At 39.1% G+C, this 25460-nt stretch overlaps 2 protein-coding genes across 2 annotated transcripts in view; one reads left to right on the top strand and one right to left on the bottom strand.

The window, feature by feature from the left end:
• The window catches only part of LOC147328138 (cytoplasmic phosphatidylinositol transfer protein 1-like), a 77491-nt gene extending 66654 nt beyond the window's left edge, over positions 1–10837 (bottom strand). The window contains exon 1 of the mRNA XM_086296314.1: positions 10543–10837. Coding sequence (XP_086152440.1) covers positions 10543–10590 — 48 coding nt within the window. The 5' untranslated portion in view covers positions 10591–10837. The remainder of the gene's footprint in view (positions 1–10542) is intronic.
• Positions 10838–18167: 7330 nt separating this feature from the next.
• psmd12 (proteasome 26S subunit, non-ATPase 12) lies at positions 18168–25023 on the top strand. The gene is made up of 11 exons (XM_086296313.1): positions 18168–18410; positions 18800–18859; positions 19293–19421; positions 19866–19973; positions 20341–20445; positions 20630–20779; positions 20942–21076; positions 22027–22139; positions 23483–23657; positions 24287–24364; positions 24502–25023. The coding sequence occupies exons 1-11, from the start codon at positions 18303–18305 to the stop codon at positions 24709–24711; spliced, it is 1371 nt and encodes a 456-aa protein (XP_086152439.1). The 5' UTR covers positions 18168–18302; the 3' UTR covers positions 24712–25023.
• Positions 25024–25460: the final 437 nt, after the last annotated feature.

Raw genomic sequence — 25460 nt, 5'->3', positions numbered from 1 at the left:
CAGGGGGGGACATTAAATGGCGCCAACTCGAGTGCAGGAAAAAAATTAATGGGAATTTTCCACTGTTCGCACAAATGATTTGGAAAAATGGACAGATTTACTAATGAAATAATATTGAGTGTCTGCCCTAAAATCTATTATTAATAAATACCACATATTGTGTGTTTTGAGTAGTCTCTCGGGACACTCTAGAGGCTCCACAAAGTTCTCTGCTACACCTAAGATATAACAAAAAAAAAAAAACAGAGCTGAGCTACATCATATCGTCTTTAATAATGTAGGTATACATTTTTACGTGATATAAAAAATGTCATACTGTGATATTGTTGCTATAGCAATGTGATGCATTTACTTCCTGCAGTGCATGCAATAATGAGATAAGCCCAGGCACGTCTGGAAGCAAGAGCCACATCTCGTGCTTCGACGACAATTTACTACCAAAGAAAGGAGCCAATTTGGGCACCAGTTTAGCTCTTGGGGTGAGCGGGCGACCATAAACTGTTCCCCTTAAAGGTTTCAATTTCAAATTAGTTTAACCACTGGGGCAACAACCTCCGAGTAAAACCAGGCTACGAAGAAGAAGATATTAGCAGCTGGTGATGTGCAAACAAATGGCTCAACCAAGAATCGCTAGCTTCATCCCACATGACAGGAAGAGCAAACGGTGGATGGAAATTACTGACGTGTTGGAAAAACAGGATTCTAAGCAGCTGTTTAAAAACTCGACCCAAATGCAACATCCCAAAACGATTCTTTAGTTTTTTCAGTTTTCAGTTTGTGACATGCAGCTCCTCAAGACTTACAAAGTTAAGTTGCTCAAGCTATTGTTAAAATAAGCTGCGTTAGGCAATTATGTCATACTTTTATTTAAAATTTGCAGCCAGAACACTATCAGGGCTACTTTTGCTCTTACATCTGACTTGTGCTGTGTCACTGCTTTTGCACTGTAATTGACACTGATGGCAGCTTATTGGAAAAGGACAATTTAAATGCCCTTTATTTACTTATCGATGCTGCTATGTGCAAGCTGCAAGCATCAACAAAATGCTGTTCAGTTTTGGGGGGTTTCTGTACTACATTAAATATCGCTATCACAAATTCTTTCTGAAATGTTGTGATATAGTTTTGAGGCTACATTGTCCACTCCCAATAAAGAGAAACTAAAAAGGAGATCTTCACATACGTCAGCTGCTGCTATAGTGCTTCTATGTGTATGCATATCACTTCACGACGATGAATGCACACACTCCACGCGACTACATTTGCGTTCCCCATGTCTCCATGCGTTATTAGTAGTACACATCATGCATATCAACACTACATCATCATCAGCTCGCCTCTCATCCTTAATTTGTCATACATTACTTCTCTGATGCCCTTGCTGTCTGCTACTGGCACTGACTAATTCATTCACGCAGACCATTCCATGTAATTCCTGTCATCTTTCCTGCAAAATCTCTTCAACCACACCCCTGCGAAAGCTCTCTCGATAAACAACAACGAAAATCTGCGCAAACCCACTTGAGAGCAGCAAATGAATGCCTGTAATGTCAAGTGCTGTAAAGAGTCTGTGTATATTAATTTACACTCATCTTCTATCTAGATTCTAGCCTCTCATCCTTGTATCACATTTGTGCATATTTTGGTGATTTTATACAAGGCATCATTCGCAATTACACTGAGGGCCAAAGAGAAGAGCAACCCTTTCAACTCTTGTAGCAGGATGTAGAGCAAACAATAAAAAGGAAGTTTACATTTTATTCTAATCTCAGCATGTTTTTTTTTTTCTTTTTATAAAGCATCTCCGAGACACGGCATTAGCATATGCACCCAAAGTAGCAAACAGTAAGCATTTTCAGTGACATTTCCCAAATTGAACACAGCAAGAAAGTTGCTTTGGTGTAAAGAATCAGCTGCTTTGTCTCTATTTATAGCCACATTTTACAGATTTAGCAGCCGCCTTCTAACTGTGGCTGCAAGTAGAAAACGTCTCTTATCCCTCCTGTGTGATTTGCTAGCGCGTTGGAAGAAATCCTTTTTTTCTCCATGGTGACACGAGGTTGTTTTATGCCAAGGCTTGATCAAAAAGAGCCTGCGCTGCTCTCATTTAACTCCATTACTTATTTTTATGTGACTTTATGGGAAAACAGAAAATGATTAAGCAATACTCCTAATGATATCCGAGTGGGGTTTTTGTGTGTCGTGCAAATTTCCAATAAGTGATCACTGGGTTTTCACTCTCTCTCAAAACGTTGGGAACTGCTGTCCATCATTTTGAGCTCATTATCAGTCTCGCATAAGCGTCTCAGGCTTCGAGTGCTTGATGCTGCTATAGAGCACAGATCACTGAAGAGCTTGCAATGATCATGTGCCTTACTGTTGAAAACAAAAAAGAGGCACAAATACACTCGTTCCAACTAAAAGTATGGAACATAAAGGAGAGGATCGGTCCAGATGAGGCTGTCAGTGTTGCATGACGACATCATGGAGCTCTTATGTTATGAAAAGACCTTTGTCTCAATACAATCCAGATACACTACCACACCGGCACACAAACACACACACACACAGCCATTTAGGAAATGAGAATAGTCTTCATCCGAGGATAATGGTCCGTCACAACCCATGATGGTTTCCTCTAGAAGAGTAAATGGCAGTAAATGAGACGCTGATTGAATCATAGCATTGTCATGTATACCAGATGGCAAAAAGGTCTTGCACCTTACCACGAAACCAACTAAATAAACAGCATGTAATGGGCCCTGTTTCCCAAACAAACTCTGGGGTGGTCTGGAGGGATCTAACAATGAAGTGCGAAAACAATATACTGAGTAAATGTGCAGCTCTGCTTTTGAATTAAATACTGGTGTTTTGATACAGGGATATCATGGAGCTTTGGGGTCATCTTGAGGTTACGTTAATATACTACGGAAGGCAGGTAATGAATCGAAAACTCAAACTTCCACCTCACTCATCTAACAAGCGCAAAAAGAGAAGTTCCCTACAGCAATCACCAATATCTCACTTTGCAACTTTATTACATTATCCATTCAAACCACAGGAACACCAAAGAAGCATTGCTGTTTTCATTCAGCCATAACAGATTTGTTCTTACATATTTTCTGCCTTTCATCCTGTGGACACATGGAAAATAACTGCTAGTGTCATAAAAATTTGCTCTGGGCCAAAGTATCACTTGACAATGGCAGCCAATCAAGTTAAAGAGACTGATCTTTTTCTGTTCCTCCAACACAAATTAGATATCCTGGGGAAACAGACAATATTTCCAACACATGTAACCCTTTACTGTCTATAGAACAGTTTTACTGAGATAAAATTAGTACATCAAGCGATGGAAGCCAGTGTTGCGTGAAATTGTTCAAACTGCCAAGCTCGAGGGCTCATACAATGTCAGAACAATATGAATGCTTCCATGTGCATTTACAACTGATATTCATCAGTCACAAAATGACTCAGCAATTCAAAATCCTATCATGGTGCTTTGTAAATATCCGCTACATTACAGCTAACAGATGCTAACTGCACTTCTGTGTCCAAGTTGCTTTTAGTCAGCAACATCAATGGTAATCTCAGCTGTGTCGAAGCAGAGCAGGTGTTCAGCTGAAATTAAGCTATGCAAACATAAATTACACTACAGTAAGGTATGCAGGTTTCCTTTGGCAAGTATGTGGGCATGCTACATCAGGATATGCATTCTGTAATGAATTTATACAAAACTGGTAATTGCAAACATATGAATACCACGAAAAAATGTCGAGTTAGAAAACCACCTAGGTGTCCTTTGAACCTACCATCCAGACATCCCTTCAAGCAGTCAGCCAACCCTAAGTCTTCTCATTTATTAAGTCACCCTTCTATATATCAAGCCATCCATTCTCTCTAGCACCTAAAAAAAAAAGCAGTTTCTGCAAAATCTGGCTTTACTACTCCCTCCAAATGATAAACATGGCGGTCAATAATGGATATACCTCTGGGTTTCCTCTAAATGTGTCATTCTTTTCCCAAAAAAGCTGTTATCCCAGCTCAAGTCTTTCAGGAGATTACAGCATTTCACAATCAGATGCTGTCATAATCCTTCAGTTACTGCCAGCGCTAACACCGCATCAAACAGGCATTCAGCCAAAGGCTACTACTGTCTGTCGACTACACCAAACAGACTAAAAACTCATGGATATTCAGTTAATTCAGTTTTGAGAGGGTGTGTTTTTCACTATCCTCTGCTGAATGTCATTATCCTCTGAGTCACTACAGTTAATAAGGAAAAAAGAGGCAATGAGGCCCTGCATCATTTTGTCTTTTCCCTTGAAAACATCGTGCGCTCTTGTGACAACCTTATTCAAATGATACGGTCTAGGTCTACATCTGAGCACAATTCAAAAAGATTCTCCGGTTCCCTTTTCATGACACAGATAAAGCTATTACAGTGTGAAATTGTACTCGCAATGAAAACTTTAAATTCATCCACCAGGGCTACGATCTCAAACAACTGTGCCGATGGTGCCACATAGAGACTCGGGTTAGCCAAAGGTTGACCAAAAATACATATCAAACAAAGACACTGAGGCACAAGTGAGAGCTGCTGCAGAAGGAAAAATATATAATGACAGACAGACAGAAAGAGGAGAAGGAGGAATACATCCATCTGTGTCCTATCCTTTACTGGAAAGGATAGAGAGGTGGCTGATGAATTGTCGAGCGCCACGGTGGCTGATGAATGGCTCAGCTCGTAGGAGAAGAGAGCAGATTTATTCCCAAGGCACTTAAAAGGGAAAATGATTATTTCTTGGCTAAGTGGCTCTGGTTAGTATTACATGTAAATCTTCTGAGATGGAACTTTAAACCAAAACAGAGAAGCTACGCTATGAGTGAACTGCTTCAAAGGCTTGAGTTACACCGAGTCATCCTGGCCGTTATTATTACACTGACAAAATTAAAGTTAATATTAGAGATGGCACGATACCACTTTTTTATGTCCGATACCGATACCGATATCATAAATTTGGATATCTGCCGATACCGATATGAATCCGATATAGTGTTTTTTAATCAACAAAACTGTTTTTTAAATATCTTGCTGCATTTTGTATAAGTTCATACTCAAGTTTAAAACAACAACTACACTAAAGCTATTCTGTTATACCTGTATGCAAAAAAAAATATTTCATAGTTCAGCAATACTGATCAATCTAATAAACTTAAACCTACACCATCCTCCCTATTCTGGTATTTTAAAGAGTACTTAGCATAAATATTAAGCAACCTAACTAATAGGGTTCCAACTCCCAGCAACAACAAAAATAAATAAATAAAAAATAGGGAACCACCCCTCACGCTCCACCTCATGATGCTTAATCGACGTAATCAACCTTAATTTGATGCAGTGTGAAAAAAAATGCACAGAAATCAATTATTTTTCAAGAAATATTAAATAGATTCAACATCTTTCTTCAACAAAATTGCAGACTGCACAGATGGTACCTTCCCAAAGGAAAAAGTACTATAGCTTACTAGGGTATATATATTAGACTTAATAGTTACTATATACAGTAATTGACTTCTATTCATTTTACATCAAATTAAAACTTTGGGTGTCAGATAATTATTTATTAAAAGCTAGACATTTTAAATGAGAATAAGAAAGAAAAGTATGTCTTTGTGCCCCCTTTTCCCTGTTAATGCCCTATCAGCCCCCCTGGCTAAACTTTGCTAGATCCGCCCCTGCACAGTTACCAGCGTCAGCTACGTAGAAAAAGATCCTGGAGTAGAAAGTAATATTAAATACATTCTAACAATAGCTGATCAAGCTTAAACGTGCTGCTGTTGTTCAGCCGCTGGTTTCCTCTTTCTGGTGCAAAGTGGGCCAAAAACAAACTAGAGACACTGACTAGCGACAGAAAAGCCGATCAGCTGATCATTAAGCAGTTTCATGATTGAAGTAGCAGCAAGAAGAGGCAGTCGCTCCATATATCGTTTGTTAAGCTTAACGCAGGAATGCTTTACAAACATTCAGAGATGGACTTACACACTTGCTTTACTTCTCTCGGGATAACTTTGTCGGAGATGAAATGCCGGGTTGCTAGCGAAGCTCCAAATGCTATCCAGACCATCGACAGGTCCCGCATGCCACAGCCGCTCTATCACGTGATGCATACTGCTCCGACGTGCTAACGTTCTGAGGTGAGTTACGGCGTGTTGCAAGTTTTGTGAGGTGCTTTCGTGATATTTAATGGATCGGATTACATTTTTTATTTTTCTCCGATATCCGATCCAGTAATTTAGGTCAGTATCGGACCGATACCGATACGTAATATCGGATCGGTCCATCTCTAGTTAATATGAGCAAATCTTTTCATTTGCTAGGTGAGTCCAATCTACAACAAGGCTTGTGAGCATTTAGGTGGAAACTTTTGCCACTGCAATTTCAAGACTTATGAATACTTACTTATAAAATCTAAGTTTGAGGCTAAAATGAGCTCATCTCTGAAGCAAATCTAACAATATTACCACTTGGAATGTGTATAAATCCAAGCCTGTGATAAACACAGTTCTCTCTTTCTGCCCTGACTTGTCCACGCCACATGTTTCACTTTGTTTGTCCATCGGCTATTCAGTCCACTGACTAATACATGGTGCCTGACTTTAATCTCCTCTAACATCACGACGCTCTTGTCTTCCAAAAAGACCCTCTTTCTGTCTATGGCTATTGCTGACAAAAACCGTAATTTATCATAAAATTATACAAGGGATTGGTCTGTACTATAAATGTATGTAGACTGACTTCACTTAGCTACATAACACAAAGCAGTAACAAGAACCTGGATATCAAGATATCCTTTTTCAGGAAATAAGATACTGCTTTCAAGAGAACTGACTGGACAACATGTATTTTTATGTGTCATTTTCTTACCTCGAAAATAACCTGCACCAAAGAAGTTTAGGTTTACAGAATAAGTTACTATGGGCGTGTAACCAAATAAACTAAGTTACCTCACCAAGACTGAAAACCCCGTGCAAAAACCTTCCACTAACAAAGCTTCATAGTACAGGCCTTGGGTGTTAACATCTAGATGAGAAGCAGCAGCTAGTGTGACTGATCATAAATACTGAAATGTCTAGTTAAAGTTCAGCTAGTATAGCCAACCCGCCGTCTGGTAATGTCTATTTCTTGGCTGAGAGTTGTGACATCATCTGCTGCCTGCCACTCAAATGTGTGGTCAAAAGATTAGATTTGAACAGAGAAAATAATCTCCTATAAGACCACGATGTGCTGTGTTTACACTTCATATTTGAGATTTTAAAAAATGGTAAAGATTGGAAATTAGTGAGCTTTAAAGGTTCTGTGCAAACTGGATTTCTTTCCTTTCTCTCTAATCTTTAAGCTAAGCACAGGAAAATGTTCGCGTGAACATAATAAGGTGTTCTCTGTGTGGTTTCTTTTTTTCTAGTTTCGTGTCCAAAGAAATTGGGAAGACCACTTTCCTCTGTTTAAAGTTGGAAAAAAGAATGAGAAAGGCAGAATATGGATGGAAAAATGCTGCAGCAGTAATACGTCAGGAACACATCCCGCAGGCATCTTAATCATCACCCAGAGATGATTAAGAGGAAAGAGAACTGAGCCTCACAGAGCAGCTCATACACTCTGGTATTGCTAAATGATTCCTTCAGTGCGCATGATGTTTGTTAAACTTGTATAAACACAGCACGGATAACCAGTCCAACCTCAGTAGTAGGGCTCGAATGACGCAACACAGCAAGCAGCAGACAGTGATCTCTTCCCAGAGACGACACACAGAAAGATGTGACCTTACATGTCCCCACGACTCTAAGAATCTAAGTGCACGTACGTACGCAGTATCGGTTTATGACACAAGGGAGCTTATAAGGGGAAAAAAGATCTCCCAGAACTTCCCCCATTACCCCCACTCCACTCCACTCTTCTTGTCCTCTCTGCCATCCTTTCCCTTCTGCTCAGCACATCAACCGGCAGCACAACGCGGTTTGTCCTTATGCCTCATCTGTCTACTCTACCCTTCCGTCTTTCATTATCTTAATCCATCCTTCCTATCCCTTTGGACTGGCAGGAAACTGGATTTTCAGGAGCGAGGGGACGACACTCAGCTCAATGTGTGCAGGCTTGATAAGAATAGTAAGAACAAACAGGCCAAACTACAGCCTAATATGTTTTTCCCCCAGATCATTAAGGAGGTTCCTTTCTGTAACAGGACTGTCAGCAAACAATGGTGCCCTGCTTCCTGTGTTTCATCCAAACATGGATTTATCTTCACAAATAAAAAAAGAAGCAAAGCGCGGGGCCTGTGTGAGCAGTAGTGGATGACCACTCTCCTCCTTGTTTGCTGAAAAGTAAGAGTAATGTCTCCATCCCTGTTTTCTTTTTAACTATCAGATTCTGAGTACAGTACAAAAGCATCAGTGTTTTTGAGCATTTTGGTCCATATTATTTTTTTCTTCACCTTTAACTACATACACGCTACACTCCTTATACTTCCAATTTTACTGTATTTCTAAGAGTATATTTAAGTATTTTGTTTAGCTTCATTGCACCTCATCATACAAACCTCAATAAGGGTTTTAAAGCTTGACAATAACCATAAATAGCAGGGTTTGGGGTTTTTTAAGTTCACTCTGAGTTTACGTGTGCTTTTCATAGTTTGGGTCTAGCCCGACTGCAGAGGAAGGAAAAAATAGCAACAGGAAGTTAAAACAGCAGGTGCCAAAAAGTCAAGCCTCACTGTAAAGTGTACGAACTGGTAAATGAAAGTGTCATTGGCTCAGCATATTCTCATAAATATACACATAAGCGGTTGTCAGGTGCTCCCACGTATCAGCAGACTTGTAAATAAAGGAAAAAACAGCAGCATCCAATGTGGTGCTTTGAATTTTTCGTGCTAGGGTGACCCTCTTGTTGAAAACGCGATTGCAGATTGAGCCTTTGATTACACTGTTCTTGCTTCTCATAACTACCATCTGTTCACAAGTTAAACCGACGTGACAAGAAAGTGCTCGCTATTCCTCTAAGCTTATAAAATGTTCACAGGAAAGGCTGCTTTACTGAATGGAAAAAAAAGCATGTGTGAACGCTAAGACGCATTATCACCGCACACACACACACCACCACAAAGGTGTTTAAGAACACAGGCATGAGCACACTGTCCCTGTAACACCCTTGTGCAAGAAAATGACTTCTCCCTTTTAACCGCAGGTCTCTACATGAATTGTTGGTGTGAAACTTTGCGTAGTCTCTGTGTTGAGAAAACTGCTGCTGGCCATGGCAAGAAAAGTGAACTTATTACATGCGGCAAGATTTTCCCAGTGAATCTAAAATTACTGTGTAAGGCTGTACATGTAAACGGGAGATGCGTGTAACTGCACTTCAGTGCAAAAATCCTCTCTTCCTGCATCTCTAATCATGATTTCCTCAAATCCTGAAGGTGTCAGAAAACAAGAATATAATGAGGGTTACACACATTTGCTGTTGGAGAACTCAATCACCACATCCATGTATGAATCAGAGAGCAAAAATGAGGAAAATATGAATGAATAAGTTCCCCGTAAAAGGCCTGACAAAAAAATGGTCTCATTATCTGCTCACGCTTTACAATACTTGTTTCTTTCCTCAGAGATGACCAAGTCTCATGTGGATTTTACTCTTAAAGTCTGGGGTTGAGGAGATGCCACTGGAAAGCATTGTTCCACGTGACTATACCAGCCCCCAGCCATAAGAACACCACCCCCTATACCCACACATCACAACGACAAGAGGGATGGAGATGAATGAGAAAAACAAAGGCCTGGGTGACAATTGATAAACATGCTGTTGTGCTGTACAGCAAGCATGCCAGGACAAGAGAGCAGCGATCGTCTTCACCTTCTAATTTTAGACTGTGTCACGGGACCAAACAGACAAATAGGTTGAATACAGACAATGGACAATTCTTTCTGACATCGCCGCGTGCGGCACAAGTGCATGCAGGTATCAGTGTGCCGACCCCTGCTCTGCATTGTGTTAGTGTCATCGTGTGCAGCATTACATCAATGCAATGTAATATGCATGTAATTGCCTGCATGTGAGCAAGTTAGAGTGTGCGGCCGTAAGAGGAAGAGTGAGAGCACACTGCCACTGTACGCAATTCTGCCACCAGCTGATCAAACAATCGGATCTATGATTGGTTTTATATTTGATGGAAGCGTTTTACGAGCTGTGCAAAGGCACCTGCTTGTATTGGGAGTTCTTTGTGTTGCTATGCGTTATCAGACAAAAAGTAGTGATTTAAAGTGCGAGTAGAAAAGTGCCGATAAAGGCGGAGAAGTGTGCATAAAGCGCAGATAATAGATTAGTCTCCAGTGAAGTTAACCTGAACGCATTTCTCACTTCATATGACCTCCTGCCACATGTCTGGGACAAGCAAACCCATGGCGTTAGCCGCTAAGGTCGTCCGAACAGCACTGAACCCCGCTCGTGATTTAAAAAATAACAAAAGAAACAAGTGGTGGAGAACTTACCTCCTCTACTGTGAGGGGCATGCATATCCTGTACTCCTTCATCAGCATCTTCCCCCCTCTTTTCTGTTTATTCACAATGTGTCAAACCAGCCGAGTAAAGGTTCCCTCCGCCGACCGACGGGATGTGTGTACAGTCTGGAGACGTGTCAGAGCATGTGAGGGGACGCGTAGCCCGAGTTATAAAACGCTCCCGGAGTTCCGGCTCACTACTTTCATCAGAACCAGAGGACGCAGTCTTAGGCGCTGAACGTGAGAGGAGAAGTGAACTCGGTTCTGGGTTGTTCCCTCCCAACACACTGATGACGCGTCAAGTTGAAGCAAATGACGCTGGACACAACCGGAAGTGAGCATATGGACCATTAAAATAAGAGCAGAAGTGTGCGACTGCAATTTGAATTGATCCCGTTTTCTACACATACACATCATTGTTGTTGTTTGGCGACATATTTTTCACTTAACTATTTATACTTTATTCTATTTTGTATTGCCAGAAAGTGGAACGCCATATTCCAAAGGGTCAAAAGGCACAGGTTACTTTTTTTGCAAGTTTCAATTGGAAGTGAGTTTGAGGACAACATTAGGAAAGGTGGTTTGGGCATGTGCAGAGGAGGGACCGTGGATATACTGGACCACGGATGTTAACCATGGGGCTGTCAGGCAGGAGAGGGGGGGGAAGTCCACAGAGAAGATGAAAGTAGTGAAAAGTTGATGTTGGTTTCACAGAGGAGGATATTTTATTAAGAATAACAATTTTTTAAGAACTTGCATCACTATGGTGTTACATGAAAATGTTGCCCTGTGTGTGGCTTCTTCTTCTTCTTCTTCAGGCTGCTCCTTTTATGGGTCACCACTCACCACAGTAGACCATCTGCCTCCATCTCACCCTGTCACTAGCATCTACCTTCACTACCTCTGCTCCTTGCATCTTCACTGTTTCACCCGTCTTCCTCTCAATCACACACATGTATTCTGTATCTGATGCCTGATGTAATGCCACCCCCACTGTCACTCCTACTGCACACTCACCACTGTCTCACCGTGCTCATATGTATGCTTCACCAACCCTTACATCTTTCTCTGCCACTCCCGGCTTCCTCATACAGTACCACAGTTCCTCTCCTTGCACCCTATCGTGCTTTTTTTTCTAGATCCATTAAAACATAGTGCAACTCCTTCCTCCTTAATGCCTTTAATTTTTAGTCTGAATGTGTTTATATTATGCGAGTTGTTTAATAATTCTGTTCATCATCAAACTGCCAAAACTAATTATATCTGTGGGCATCAAACACTGGTCGAACTTAACTTTCAGTTAATTTGTAAATGACTAAGTACAAAGATGCAAAAGCAAATTTCTTATTTGCACTAAAAACAAAAGATCTTTAATTTATATTTTTAAAGAAAAAGAAAAAAGTGATTATTCAAGATTTAGTGGATTACATTTTATTTCCATTAAATAAAAACCTGCTTTAAAGTTTAGGGTGCGATTATTTAAGCTATTATTTTGAAAAAGCTAATTCACCGGATGTGGCATTGCCTTTTGCATGCTGGCTGCACAGCTTTCTGTTGGGGATGCCACAAGAAGTAAAAAGCTAAACTGCTGACGAGTAAAGCTGAAGGCTTCTTAAAGCAGCGTTTGTTAAGCAGCCTTCAGCTTGTAGGCAGTAAAACTGCGGTTTAAACGAGTCCTTCAGTCAGATGAGAACGAGGCCCTCTGCAACCCCCTCCGCCCCCCGGACACAAACACTCACACTTGTAAAAACAGCTCGCAGGGGTATCGGAAAATGTAAGCACTTAGCAGCAGTCTAGGCCCCCCTTCTTTCCTCTGCTTGGCCGGTTGAAATACGAAGCGGCTTGCTGGAAACATCGGTCTGCTCAACCACAGCACAGGAAACATCAGCTCACTGCTGCACTCCCCCCAACCTCCTCTCACACGTCTACATAGTGCTTTTGCTTCTCGATCAAAGACGCATTTAGCACATATGCACACAGACCACTGAGAGTGAGCTATAAAGAGTTTTAGATAGTTTCAGCAGGGTGAGTATGATGGGAACATTTTGAGAGGATCAGACACTACAGCATTTTAAAATGAGTTAGGGGTTATGCTGTGTACTGCGTTCTTAGTCCAGATGGCTTCAGATAGCTGGAGAGGAACTAAGGAGAAGCTAAATACAAGGGTTATGGTTCATTTGTTGTTTTCAGTAGGACCATCACGATACCTGAGAGCCAAGACAGCAAACATGTGTCCTATAAACTGCAGCTACTAATGTTGGCCTTTCAGTGGGATGTAAACGAACTGTACAGTTTGCACAATTCACCCATTAAAAACACACAGGTTTCACAACATATCTGAAGAGAGGAAGTCAGGATTGTTAACTCACTTGACCAAACATTTGGCCTAAAGGATCTGGGAACTATTATTATACTGTTCCATAACCTTCATTTATTATTTTAACATTGACAGCCAGTGCCCTCTTTTAACACAAGCACAGATCTTTGTCTCATCCTAAGTAAGGGTTGAAGGGAAAAACTTTGCAAGACCTTCAGAATATTGGTGCTAATATTTCTGACTCCAGTAGAGTTCAGTAAGTACCTTCTGGTACTTGTATAACACTCTGTATTTGTAATTGGATTTCTGTAGTTTGTGAGTTCCTTTTGAAAACAAGACATTTTGTCAGTGACAGTAATGCTGCTGTCCATTAGTGTCAGCTACGCCTGCTAGAATCCGCCATACTTTAACACAGAGAATAAATTCAAATAGATGTCGTACATTATTTTAAAAAAAATGTTACAGCATTGTAAGAATATAAAAAAATTGCAAATGTGACCAGTTTGTGCATGACTGTGGCCTCGTTAATGTTAAAGTACAGATCACACACCTAATAGCTAAAACATTTAATGCTCTTAAAGGCATTGATTGCTTTAAGAGCTCTGAATGGTTTAGGACCAAAATACATCAATGACCTCCTGACCCAGTATGAACCATCCAGATCCCTCAGGTCATCTGGATCCGGTCTTTTATCAGTTCCCAGAGTCAGAACCAGACACGGAGAAGCTGCATTCAGCTTTTATGCTCCTTATATCTGGAACAAACTCCCAGAAAGCCTCAGATCAGCTGAAACACTCAGTTTATTTAAATCCAGGTTGAAGACTCACCTGTTCTCAGCTGCATTTGAATAAAGCACCAAATCCACACTTTAAGCTTAAATTTCAAAACTTACATTTAACTACTGATTTTATCTACTGTTCTGATTTTATCTGTTTTGATTTTATATACTGTTGTTTGTTTGTTTGTTTGTTAATTAGTTAGTTAGTTTATTTGCTTGTTTTATTCAATTTTAAATCATGCTTTTTATTTGTTCTTGTTTCTAATGTCTCTGTAAAGCACTTTGAATCACCTTGTTGTTGAATTGTGCTATACAAATAAACTTGCCTTGCCTTGCCTTACAGGGATACATTATTAAGTGATCAGTTAACATTAACTCAAAATATCTGGTGGCACAGTTGCTACAGAAGAGCTATATGAAAACAAGCATCATGTAATGTGAGTTTCCTCACAGCAATGTAAGTTTTTACACCATATATTGGGAATAACAAAAGATAACTTTAACACAAAGCTTGAGCTCCTCATCAACTCAACTCATCTTTCTTAATAAACTTAACTGAATGAAGATTCAAGTGATTAACATTGATTCAAAACACTTTTTTGAGAGAAATGTTTACAGTTTTCCTTGTTGTGTTCTAGTTAATGGTCTAACATTAAGTAGCACCATTTTACTTGGGCCTTATGAACAAAATGAGTCACATTTTCAAAGAAAGAACTTGCATAATACAGCACTCAAGAAAATTAACCCCGCTGGCACAGCAATAAAGCATGTGCCACTTCTTTGTGAACCTCGGGAAGCTGCAAATATTAATTTAAGTGCTAAATTTACCTGAGCTTGCACTGAAAAGAACGTCTTATAAAATACACCGTGATTCACATATTTGGCTTTCAAACAGCCCAGTAAGGTAAAGGATTATTAAACCCAAAGCACAGAAACACATCCACGGCTGCTATATTAATAATGGATTGCATTGACATAGTGTATTTCGAGACCCTCAAAGCGCTTTACAACTCCACTATTCATTCACTCTCACACACTGGTGGTAGGCATAGCTGGCCTGGGGCAGACTGACAGAAGCGAGGCTGCTATGTCACGCCATCGGCCCCTCTGGCCATCACTAGTAGGTGGTAGGTGAAGTGTCTTGCCCGAGGACACAATGACCAAGACAAACAGTGCTGGGGATCGAACCGGCAACCTTCCAGTTACAAGATGAGCTTCCCAACCCCCTGAACCACGGTCCACAGTACTATAGTACACTAAATTGAATTTAATCATTGCTGTATTCGAATTCTGTTACCACTCCAGAGATGCATGGGTGGTATTGTTTTTTTTTTTTATGGATTTCAAAGGGGAATACCAAAAATGTGCTTCATGCCTCCATTAAAAAGAAGCCTAAGATACAACTGTGTAACTGTTTTATAGCCATGTCCTGGGTAAATATGACATTCTTTTAAATGCCTCAAAACCATATGATAAGACATGTCTTAAGACAGGTCCTAAGATATCACAAAACTCATTCCTTGCATGAAGCACAGTCACACAAAGGTTTAATTCATTAGTCAGTGACACATAAAACAAGGAAGAGCTTCTTAAAATCCAAAGCCTGTATTTAATTTCTGACAGTCTGTGTTTATCTTAAACCCCCCCGGCTGTCGAACAGTGATGGTCTTTCGCGTAACTACTTGACCTAAAGACGGCCCAAAAATTTCAATAACGTCTGTGTTGATTAGAAAAGAGATTAGCGCCCGATGTCATCTGATCTACAGATGACATCAGGCGCTGCATTATTAACACAAAAATAAATAAATAAAAATGTGAGCTTGGAAAAAAGCACAAATTTTACTCACTGCAAACTAGTCTGTGCATTCAAAGCAGTGGCGTGTGTGGGATTTGGACGTTTCCAAGACATTTAAATGGCAGAAAAGGTGCTTTTATAATCTTATGATCCCTCTAAAACTCTCTTTTGATCTCTGTTTTAATCTCAGTTCAGGTTGTTTTGAATTTGCTTACTTTTACAGGTTTTCTTATATTGTGGGTATTTGTGCCTGCAGGTTCACAACAACAGAATAGTTTTACTGACCACTTAAAAGGCTTCCGACTGCAAGTTACACTTTAATTACACAATTCAAGAACCTCACATCCACAGCCAGTTTAGAATCACCAATTAGCCTTACGTGTATGTCTTTGGTCTTTAGTAGGAAGCCAGAGTAACCACAGGACACCCACTTGAAGTACACTGGAGCATGCCACCCCATTTCAGAGCCTTTCAGTACCTTTGTCAATGCACCCTCTGGCCTCTGTATGGGCTCTGTTCTTCATGTGCACCACATATGATCACTTCTGCTGTTTTACTGTTACAGTGTTTAGAGAATCTCCCACGATCCTTTAAAGACCAGCAGATGCCTGTCTCTGTGGGATCGTGGGCAAGTATGGTGGGAATACAGTTCTCATTACAGTGTCAAGGTACCCACTGAACTCTGTAATCACTGTCCTATAAAAATTATACACAGGCATACCGTCTAAAGTTTCACAGTTTCAAGATTCCTTAAAAATACAATTTTCCTTGATTTGACCCACACTGTTGGATCTAAAATCCTTCTCGGTAGATAACAATGAACTCTGATCCACAAAAATATTTTGCACTTGTACAACAGTATGCTATGTTAAAATCGTCAAATGTCTGGCTAAAATAATGACATTTACGACATTTTTGTTGCTGACTGTACTGATGATCACAATAATGATGAGACCATCTGAAGCTCAATCTCACGCTGAGCTCTTCCTGATGGTTTTGAAGTCTGGAAAGTATGCTGAGATTATTTTTATGCCTTCGCAATCAGAGTTCTTGTTCCATATTTGATCTTTCTCTCAACAGAGCCGAGTCATGTTCAGTTTACCAGGCCTCTGAGGTCTATGCTGACTGAGCCTGCCCTGGGATCAAACTGATTCTAGTTCAGGGCTTAGGGGCTTTCTCTGCCAGGAGGAAGAAAATCACTGACCCACATTGGCTCTATTTACTGGGAGCCTTTCAAAGCACACATCAATGCACACATTAAAAGGACACCTCCTGGTGGACTGCTGCAATTACACGATGTGTTCATTCAATCAAATCCTGTCCATTCACAAAGTTCTTCACTCACCCTGACCATTTGATTGATGATTGCCAAGCACGTGAGGCTTTATTCTGTGAATGGTAAAATAATGTGTCTGTTCCATTTCAGTCTTCACCACCGACATGATTTCCACTATTATTCTTTAAAGTATGGCTTCTTATTTCCTCTAAGCTATGTGGTCAGTGGTGATTCCACCAAAACGCTCAACCATTACTCTTAGCCTTGTCACCATTATAGTCCTCGTGTCTAAGAGCAAATTAAGTAAAATATATGAACAGCAATGTAAAACAGCATAGTCTTACTGCCACAGGAGTGTTTTTTTGTTTGTTTTTTTGTTTGATTGATTGTTTTGTTTTGTTTTGTTTTGTTTTTACTGTGGAGGGAAAGCCATACCAGGCAGTTCATATCCACTATACTTTTTTCACTTGATGCCAGCGGCGGACAGATATGGCAGTCTCTTTCAGTCGGCCACATAACAAATATACTGAGCATGTCAAACATATATGAGCAGGCTTTTTGCAATATCTATGAAATAAAGACTGATTAGTTTTACTAGTATGTATGCCAATATGTGAGTATGTTCTTCAGTTAAAGCAACAGCAAGCAGCTCATCATAAGGAACTATTCAATCACATGAAGCCAAATATTTAAACGGTAACAATAAGGTTTTAATGGAGCGTCCGGAATAAGTAATTAGTGCAGCGACAGGTCGCCTACACCCAACTACACCATACAAACACTTATGTCCCAATTTAAGCACGTTTGGCTTCATCATTAATGTAATAAACTCGAACTCACTCAAGATGTTATTTTGCGGTTTGCTTTGAGTAATGAATTGAGCTATAAAATGGTGAATCAGCACATCCTGCTGGTGATGCATGGTTATATCGTCTTTTTTAATGTCAAAAGAACAGCTTAGACAGATTAAAATGACCGTCTGAGTAAACGTATTTGAATTTAAATTGTATTATTAATATTATTCCGAGAAGGTCGTTGGTCTAAATCTAATCTGGTGCCTTTCTGTGTAGTGTTTACATGTTTTTTCTGGGTACTCTGTCCTCCTCCTTCAGGCATGGGTTTAAGCTAATTGTTGACTCTAATTTGACCATAGGTGTTAATGTCTGGCTCTATATATAATATTAACACTGGGGCAGACTGGTCACCTGTCCACGAGTCCCTAAAATCTATTATTAAGGAAACTTTTATTCATTTATTTATTGTATTCTGTCTCTGTAACTAACATAAATAGATTCGTATCCATTCTTCTGAACTTTAGTCAAAGACTAAAAGATTCCACTCAACGTCAGACTCTTTAAATTATTTAACTATAAACTTACTGACCAACGATCAGGGAAAATCAGGATTTTACCAGGTCTGCCTGACAAATACCGGGGTCCATAGTCGGTCCTTCAGGCGCCTCGGACAGAAGTTTAGTTCTCGACTTTGATTGGTCGCTTTCGCAGCATCGTTCGTTTGACAAGTAAAACAGTGGTCCGCAGGAAAAGAAAGCTCCGTGCGCTATCTTCATTTGTACACTGCAAAGATGTCTGAGGAGCGATCTGAAAGATCCGATGGGAGGATTGTCAAGATGGAGATCGACTACAGTTCAACTGTAGACCAGCGTCTCCCGGAATGTGAAAAAATGGCTAAAGTAAGCGGGTTGTAAAAGAGGCCAGCGCCGGCTGAGTCATGGTGCAGCGAGATCAGTGTTAGCATTCAGACTAGCATCTAGCGTTACTGGCTTTGTCTGGATAGCTCTTATGACCAAATATACAGTAAATATACTTTACTTTGTAATTTGAGGATTTTTTTACTTCCATAAACTTCCAGTGTACTCTGTTTACACACACACGCAGGTATTTATTTGTTATTATACTCGCTAGCATGCTAGTATTCTTAGCGTTAGCTAAACCTTTAGCTAGTTTGCCAACCTGGAAAAGTGACTTAAACATTTTGCTGGTACAAAAGCAGGACTTACCTGTTGTCAGCTTACAGCAATAAATATATCTGACACTGTATTTGTGCATTCTTCTGTCGCAGGAGGGCAAGTTGCAGGAAGCTATCGAGAGCTTGTTATCATTGGAGAAGCAAACCAGAACAGTAAGTCGATGTACACTGTTGCAATTTGTGTTCTTGACCATTTAGCTGCAGAAATACATCTAAGAACTCGGGTCCGATGTGACAGTAACATAAATAATATAAATTGAGATTAAAACACATTCTTAAGTTAAAGTTGTTTTTCCATTCTCAAACTATTTGTAGATGTCAGATTCAGACCCAGTCTTTAATAGGTGCAGCTGATCATAGGAGTGTAAACGAATGGACACGGTTAACCAGAGAACAGTGTCGCATAATTCTCTTTGCAACGTCTTTTTTGTAAAACAGTAAAACTGAAAGATGTGTTGATGAAATAAGAAATTATTTTTAATGATTGCAATGTATATTGGTTAACATGTATTTTTTTTATTGTTGTTGTTTTTGGTTTGTTTGCTTGTTTGTTTGTTTTTTTAATCTGCCTTTAACCTTTGTGCAGGCATCAGACATGGTATCAACCTCCAGAATCCTTGTGGCTGTGGTTCAGATGTGTTATGAAGCCAAGGACTGGGATGCACTCAATGAAAACATCATGCTACTCACCAAACGGAGGAGTCAGCTCAAACAGGTTACATACCTCTTTTGTCTTGATTCCTGTTTTGTATCAATTCTGTCCTAAAACATTCTTCTGAATCTACAGTCTTAATACAGAAACATTTTATCATGCTTCTAAAGCCTTTTTTCAAATTGTATTACAATGTATAAATATATTGCTCAGTTACATGAGCAATCATAATTACTGGTCATGTAACTGTTTTTAATGAAAACATGCTGCAATGTTATCTATAGTGTAAGATCAGGATCTGTTTTGAAATGATTTCCTCTGAGGGGTAAAATGCTAAATACACTTTTTTGGAAAGTACCACTCCGACAAAATTTAGTCAAGACAAGTCCTTAAATTCAGAGCTCTTTTAATAAGCTTAACTTAATAACCCACAACCATTCTTTGAAAGTTAATACAACCTGAATCTGTTAGTTGTTTTTGTTTATTTGTTTGTTTTTCCTCTATTAGGCTGTTGCCAAAATGGTCCAAGAATGCTACAAGTATGTGGATGCTGTGACTGATCTCACCATCAAGCTGAGGCTAATCGACACACTTCGCACTGTGACAGCTGGAAAGGTCTGGAATATATGTGATTTAATGTTGATATCTGAAAATTTGTATAGATTTGGAAAGCTATCAAAGAAGTTACAGCTAAATAATGAGAGATTAGGCTAGCTTAAGCATTGCAGGTTGAATACGGTCACAGTTACCTAAAATCTGAAAGGTGAATTTTTTTTGTAATCAATGAAATTCTTGAAAAATTCAGTTCAGTGAAAAACGGAATGAAAAATTCTTTTTTTTTTTTTCACATGCCTAAACTTCCAATCACAAATTAATGTGGTCTGGTTTACACACAACTATTTTGCAAATGTCTGTTGTCTGTTGAAGGCAGGTCATAGTAACTATTTGCTTAACTAACACTCTAAATTTGTCCACGTCACAGATCTATGTGGAGATCGAGCGTGCCAGGCTAACAAAGACCTTAGCTAATATCAAGGAGCAAAATGGAGAGGTCAAAGAGGCAGCTGCCATTCTTCAAGAATTACAGGTAAGGAACAGATGGTTTCAATTTTATACCTTCAAGATGACGAGGTCTGTGCAGCAGTTGTTGTTTCCTTATTGCTGTTGGGTGTATGGGGGAGATTTTATAATTTGTATGACTATAGTTTAAAAATACATAGATTAAGATTAAATAAATATTCCCATTCATTACTCACGCATGTTCTGATCAGGTGGAGACATATGGCTCAATGGAGAAAAAGGAGAAGGTGGAGTTTATATTGGAACAGATGAGGCTTTGCATTGCTGTCAAGGATTACATTCGTACCCAGATCATCAGCAAGAAGATAAACACCAAGTTTTTCCAAGAGGAGGGCACAGAGGTATGAAACAGACCAGGAACTGGGAATTAATTAATTAAAGATGGCAATGAAATATATTTTAATGTATTTTCATGGGTGGCATCTGTACCCTCTTGTATCAGTTTGGTAGGTTTTAGCTTCAAGGGCTGACCTAATCAAACTTTTTTCTCATGAACAACTCAGGAGCAGAAGTTGAAGTACTACAACCTGATGATTCAGGTGGACCAGCATGAGGGCTCCTACCTGTCCATCTGCAAACACTACAGGGCCATTTATGATACCCCTTGCATCTTGGAGGACAGCAGCAAGTGGCAACAGGTGTGTGTGTGTGTGTATATATATATATGTATATATATATATATATATATATATATATATATATATATATATATATATATATATATATATATATATATATATATATATATATATATATATATTTACTGTCAAGAGTATAAAGGTTGTTTTAACGGATGTTTAACTTTGTGATTAGCAAATTCAGCTTGCTGACTTGTTTACAAATAATGACAGGGGTTTCCTGTAGAAAATGATACTGGGTTTTTTTGTGGTTTTGTTGTTTTTTGTAATATTTGCAGGTCTTAAAGTGAGATAAATACAACCTCAGATGAGCAATAACAGATGACGTATTGCATCATGTAATTATTTAACAAAAGTTAGTGTGTGTGTGTCTGGGGAGGGGGCACAAAACCCAGTACACGCACCCCAGTACGCCCTAAGATTCAATGGGTAGTAGAACTACTTTTGACAGGAATAACTTGAAGTAATAGTTTCTGTATAACTCAGTCTCTCACAGTGTTGTGGAGGAATCTCAGCCCCCAAAACTGCTTCAGATCACTAAGCTTTGTGGGCATTTGTTTATGCACAGCTCTCTTAAGGTCACCCTGCAGCATTTTAATCTGGACTGGACTTTGACTGGGCCATTGCAACACTTTGGCTGAAAAAAAAAAGCGTCAATCTGTTATAGATTTGCTGGTGTCCTTGGAATCATTGTCCAGCAAACCATCCACCATTAAAGAGGTGATCGTGCTTGCTGATGATCAGTTAATCAAGTGTATTTGATTAACCTGACTAAATGTGTCCTAAAGTATTGGAGGGAGACGTTCTCTTAGTCCTGTTACTGAAATCTGTATTTATGTGTAACAGTTAATTAGGTCTTTTTTGTTTTTCCTTTTTTTTTTTTTTTTCTTCCTGTATGTCTAGTTTGCTCGTTGCTTGTTGAGTGCTGCAGCTACTTTTTTGTCTTTCAGGCCCTGAAGAGTGTGGTGCTCTATGTGATTCTTTCACCCTATGAGAACGAGCAGTCAGACCTTGTGCACAGAATCAGTGGAGACAAGAAACTGGAAGAAATCCCGAAATACAAGTGAGAAATAATTTTTGCTTCTTTTGGTGCTGCTGTACTCTAAAAAAGTAAGCTACAGATGTGTTGTGGCTAGATAATAGAAAAATACAAAGAAAACACAATATATGTTACAGTATAATGTAGCTTGCTACCTTTTCTCAATTACTATATGAATCTTTGTGGACAGTCCCACACACAGTGGGTATTTGCTATTTTAGCGAAGTTGCTAAATGTTTTTATCTCAAGAAAATGCTAAAAACTATTTAAAAATGTTGCTGTTTGCTGATGATGGTAATATTTTCTGCTCTGGTGATGATTTGCTGGCTTCACCTTATTTAAGCTATTGTGCAGAGGTCTGGGGCAATAACTACAAAAGTACATCACATCCACTGTTATTGTTTATTTATTTATTTATTTTAAAGGCAGTAATGATCATTTACAATTCAGGTTACAAGGACTTTATAAATTGACTATTTTTAAAGATTAAATGATTAAAATTTGTAGATCTTGTGAAATTCTGGACAGCACTTTTTTTTTTTTTTTTTAAGAGCAAAACATAATCAGCTACCAGGAAATATTCAAAGCATTTTTTTCTGAGAGAATGAAGTTATAATTTAAGGGGTTTTTGCAACTTCAAAACGGAAGGTGTATACTACCAGGAAAAGTTCTAGTTTGAGTGTGTGGAGTCAGACAGTTAAAGGTTGAATCAGTGTCCAAACATGAAGCAGGTCAAAAAGAGAGGTATGGTATGGATATGGTCCTCAAGAGATGTAAAGAAGGGGACAATGTTGAATTTCAGTGAATGTCTCTGGTTGTTACTTTGTGCTTATTTGGATTTTGTAATTAACATTCCCTAAGTGGAGTTACTTGGCTTTCATGTGCAGATGTGAACTTATGGAGTTGTAAATATAAGATGATCAGATTATTATTTTGTGTATTTCATTTTGTTTATATTCTGTGTTATTGGAAGTGTTTATAATGTTGTTGTTGTTGTTGTTGAGGTTTATAACAATAATTAAGTTGGTTAAATAGTATCTTATGAAGGAAGAATGTGATTAAATAAGTGTGCACTTCTTCCCACTTATTTCAGATAAGTAAACTGAGTCAAAAAAAGAGGAGCAGTATTGTACTGTGTTTTGCTTCATTTTTCTTCTTTTGCCGTTGTTTTCCTACATAATTACGTAATCAAACAATCCAAACAAATCAACAAAACAATTCAAGGCAGTACTTTTTCCTAAGCTACTTGGGAGAGCTAACCACAGCAATGTTCACATATGTTGATACTGGGTGTGTACTCTCCGTAGCAAGGTGTAGATACAAGTTTTATTGGGAGGGGTTGTTAATAAATATTCTTCTTGTCCCAGGGACCTTCTGAAACAGTTCACTACCATGGAGTTAATGCGCTGGGCCTCCTTGGTGGAGGATTATGGGAAAGAGCTGAGAGACGGATCACCCAACAGCCCTGCAACAGATGTCTTCTCTTATACAGAGGAAGGGGAGAAAAGGTGGAAGGACCTGAAGAATAGAGTGGTCGAGCATGTAAGTCCTATTGTCGAGAGCAGGGGCTTCTCACTTGGAGTTTGAACACACAACTGTGACACTTTGTTAGACTTGTTTTAGTTTTGACGGTTTTCTGAGTGCTTTCTTAGTTTTAAACTTGTCAGTGGGTGACATGTTTTCCCCTCGTTTTTTACTAAAGTAAAGTAGTTGGCAGGACCATTCAAAACCTTTTTTTCTTATAATGAGCAAGAGACTGAGTTCAATTTAAATAGATACAAGGACTAATCCCAGAAGGTTGATTCTCTTCATCTGGACGTAGCGTTTTCAGTGGGAGAAACATTTTGTCAGTCATCCAAGTGACTTCTTCAGTCTCAGCTGACTGCAGGTTTCCCCAGCCTTATAAATACTACATTTGCACAATGACTGAATTTAACCCACTGAATGAACAATGGGCTGTGAGGTCAGTTCCTTGATCATTAATATGTAATAGGACTAAATGGAACACAATTGGACATACAATAGAAATACGATGGAGGCAACTGAGATAAAGATGACTCTGAAGCTTTATGCAGATTGAGTGGATAAACTGTCTGGCTCTTATATTTAGGTACATTGTATGTGCACTGATAACCGTGATATGATTTTCACGTGTTTTCTGCTGTCCCCAGAACATCCGAATAATGGCCAAATATTACACGAGAATCACAATGAAAAGGATGGCTAACCTTCTTGACCTCTCTGTTGATGTAAGTAAAACAATATAGCTAAATAACTCATTTAAATGTAGTTTTTGAGTGTAACTCGGAACTGCCGAGTTACACTCAAAAACTATAAATAAGAGGCACTAACCCAGGTCTCTCTCTCTCGTTAAATACTTTATCAGGAGTCGGAGGAGTTCCTCTCCAGCCTAGTTGTAAACAAGACCATCTACGCCAAGGTTGACCGGCTGGCTGGCATCATCAACTTTCAGCGGCCCAAAGACCCCAATGACCTGCTCAACGACTGGTCACACAAACTCAACTCACTTATGTCTCTGGTCAACAAGACCACACATCTCATTGCCAAGGAGGAAATGATTCATAATCTGCAGTGAAATGTTTATGTTTTGATTCATATTTTGTTTTTCCCTCTGTGGAAATGTTTTTGACTACACAGTATAATGGCAGCCTGTGAAAGCAATCTAATTCCAATGTGATAGAATTAGCAAAAAAAAGTCTTCAACACACATGAACATGCAAACACTTATCCTTTGCATCTCACTCTGGACTGGATATTCAAAGTGTTACACATTGCCATTTGATGTAATATATACAGTAGTTTAGCCTCTGTTTCTTTATAAAAACCTGGTTTTCAATGTACATCTAGCAATGTAAACAATAAACTTCTGACATTTGGTTAACAGTTATATATGTAGGTGTTATTGTAGCCTGACTTACATTGATTCTATTATGACAAACCATGAAAACATGAGTGCATAGTAGGTGATAAAAGGATTAATGTGAAAAACACCAAGGGCGTACAGCGCACAAAGTTCAATGAATAATATGTGCCGATGCTTTAATTACAATGGGTTATCCAGATTGCAGATCCCTCTCTTCACTTTGATTTTAATCTCCACGGGGCCCAAAATGAAATGTTTGACACATTCATACACCACATAAAAAGATTTTTTCCACCAGCAGATATATTGACAAAGAAATTGTTGGCATCCAGTTGTGCACCAGTAAACACCACAGTAGGCATTTTGAGTGGTAATAGCACAAAAGCACAGGTAGAACTAATGACATTAAATGTGGCTCGGGATAATAAAATGTCAGGGGTGCCATAACAATGAGCTAGCAT

The sequence above is a fragment of the Aulonocara sp. 'chitande type north' Nkhata Bay genome, linkage group LG6, assembly GCF_057382095.1.
Source record: "Aulonocara sp. 'chitande type north' Nkhata Bay isolate Kocher_YH1m ecotype deep benthic linkage group LG6, A_spYH_male_GT1.1, whole genome shotgun sequence".
NCBI classification, from domain to species: Eukaryota; Metazoa; Chordata; class Actinopteri; order Cichliformes; family Cichlidae; genus Aulonocara; species Aulonocara sp. 'chitande type north' Nkhata Bay.
This window is presented reverse-complemented; position numbering and strand designations above follow the sequence as displayed.

Excerpts from the sequence above, each read along its gene's own strand:
- psmd12 (XM_086296313.1), top strand. The coding sequence starts at position 18,303 with ATGTCTGAGGAGCGATCTGAAAGATCCGATGGGAGGATTGTCAAGATG. Across the intron at positions 19,974-20,340 it reads GCACTGTGACAGCTGGAAAG|ATCTATGTGGAGATCGAGCG; the intron begins GTCTGGAATATA and ends TCCACGTCACAG. Across the intron at positions 20,780-20,941 it reads TCCAAGAGGAGGGCACAGAG|GAGCAGAAGTTGAAGTACTA; the intron begins GTATGAAACAGA and ends TGAACAACTCAG.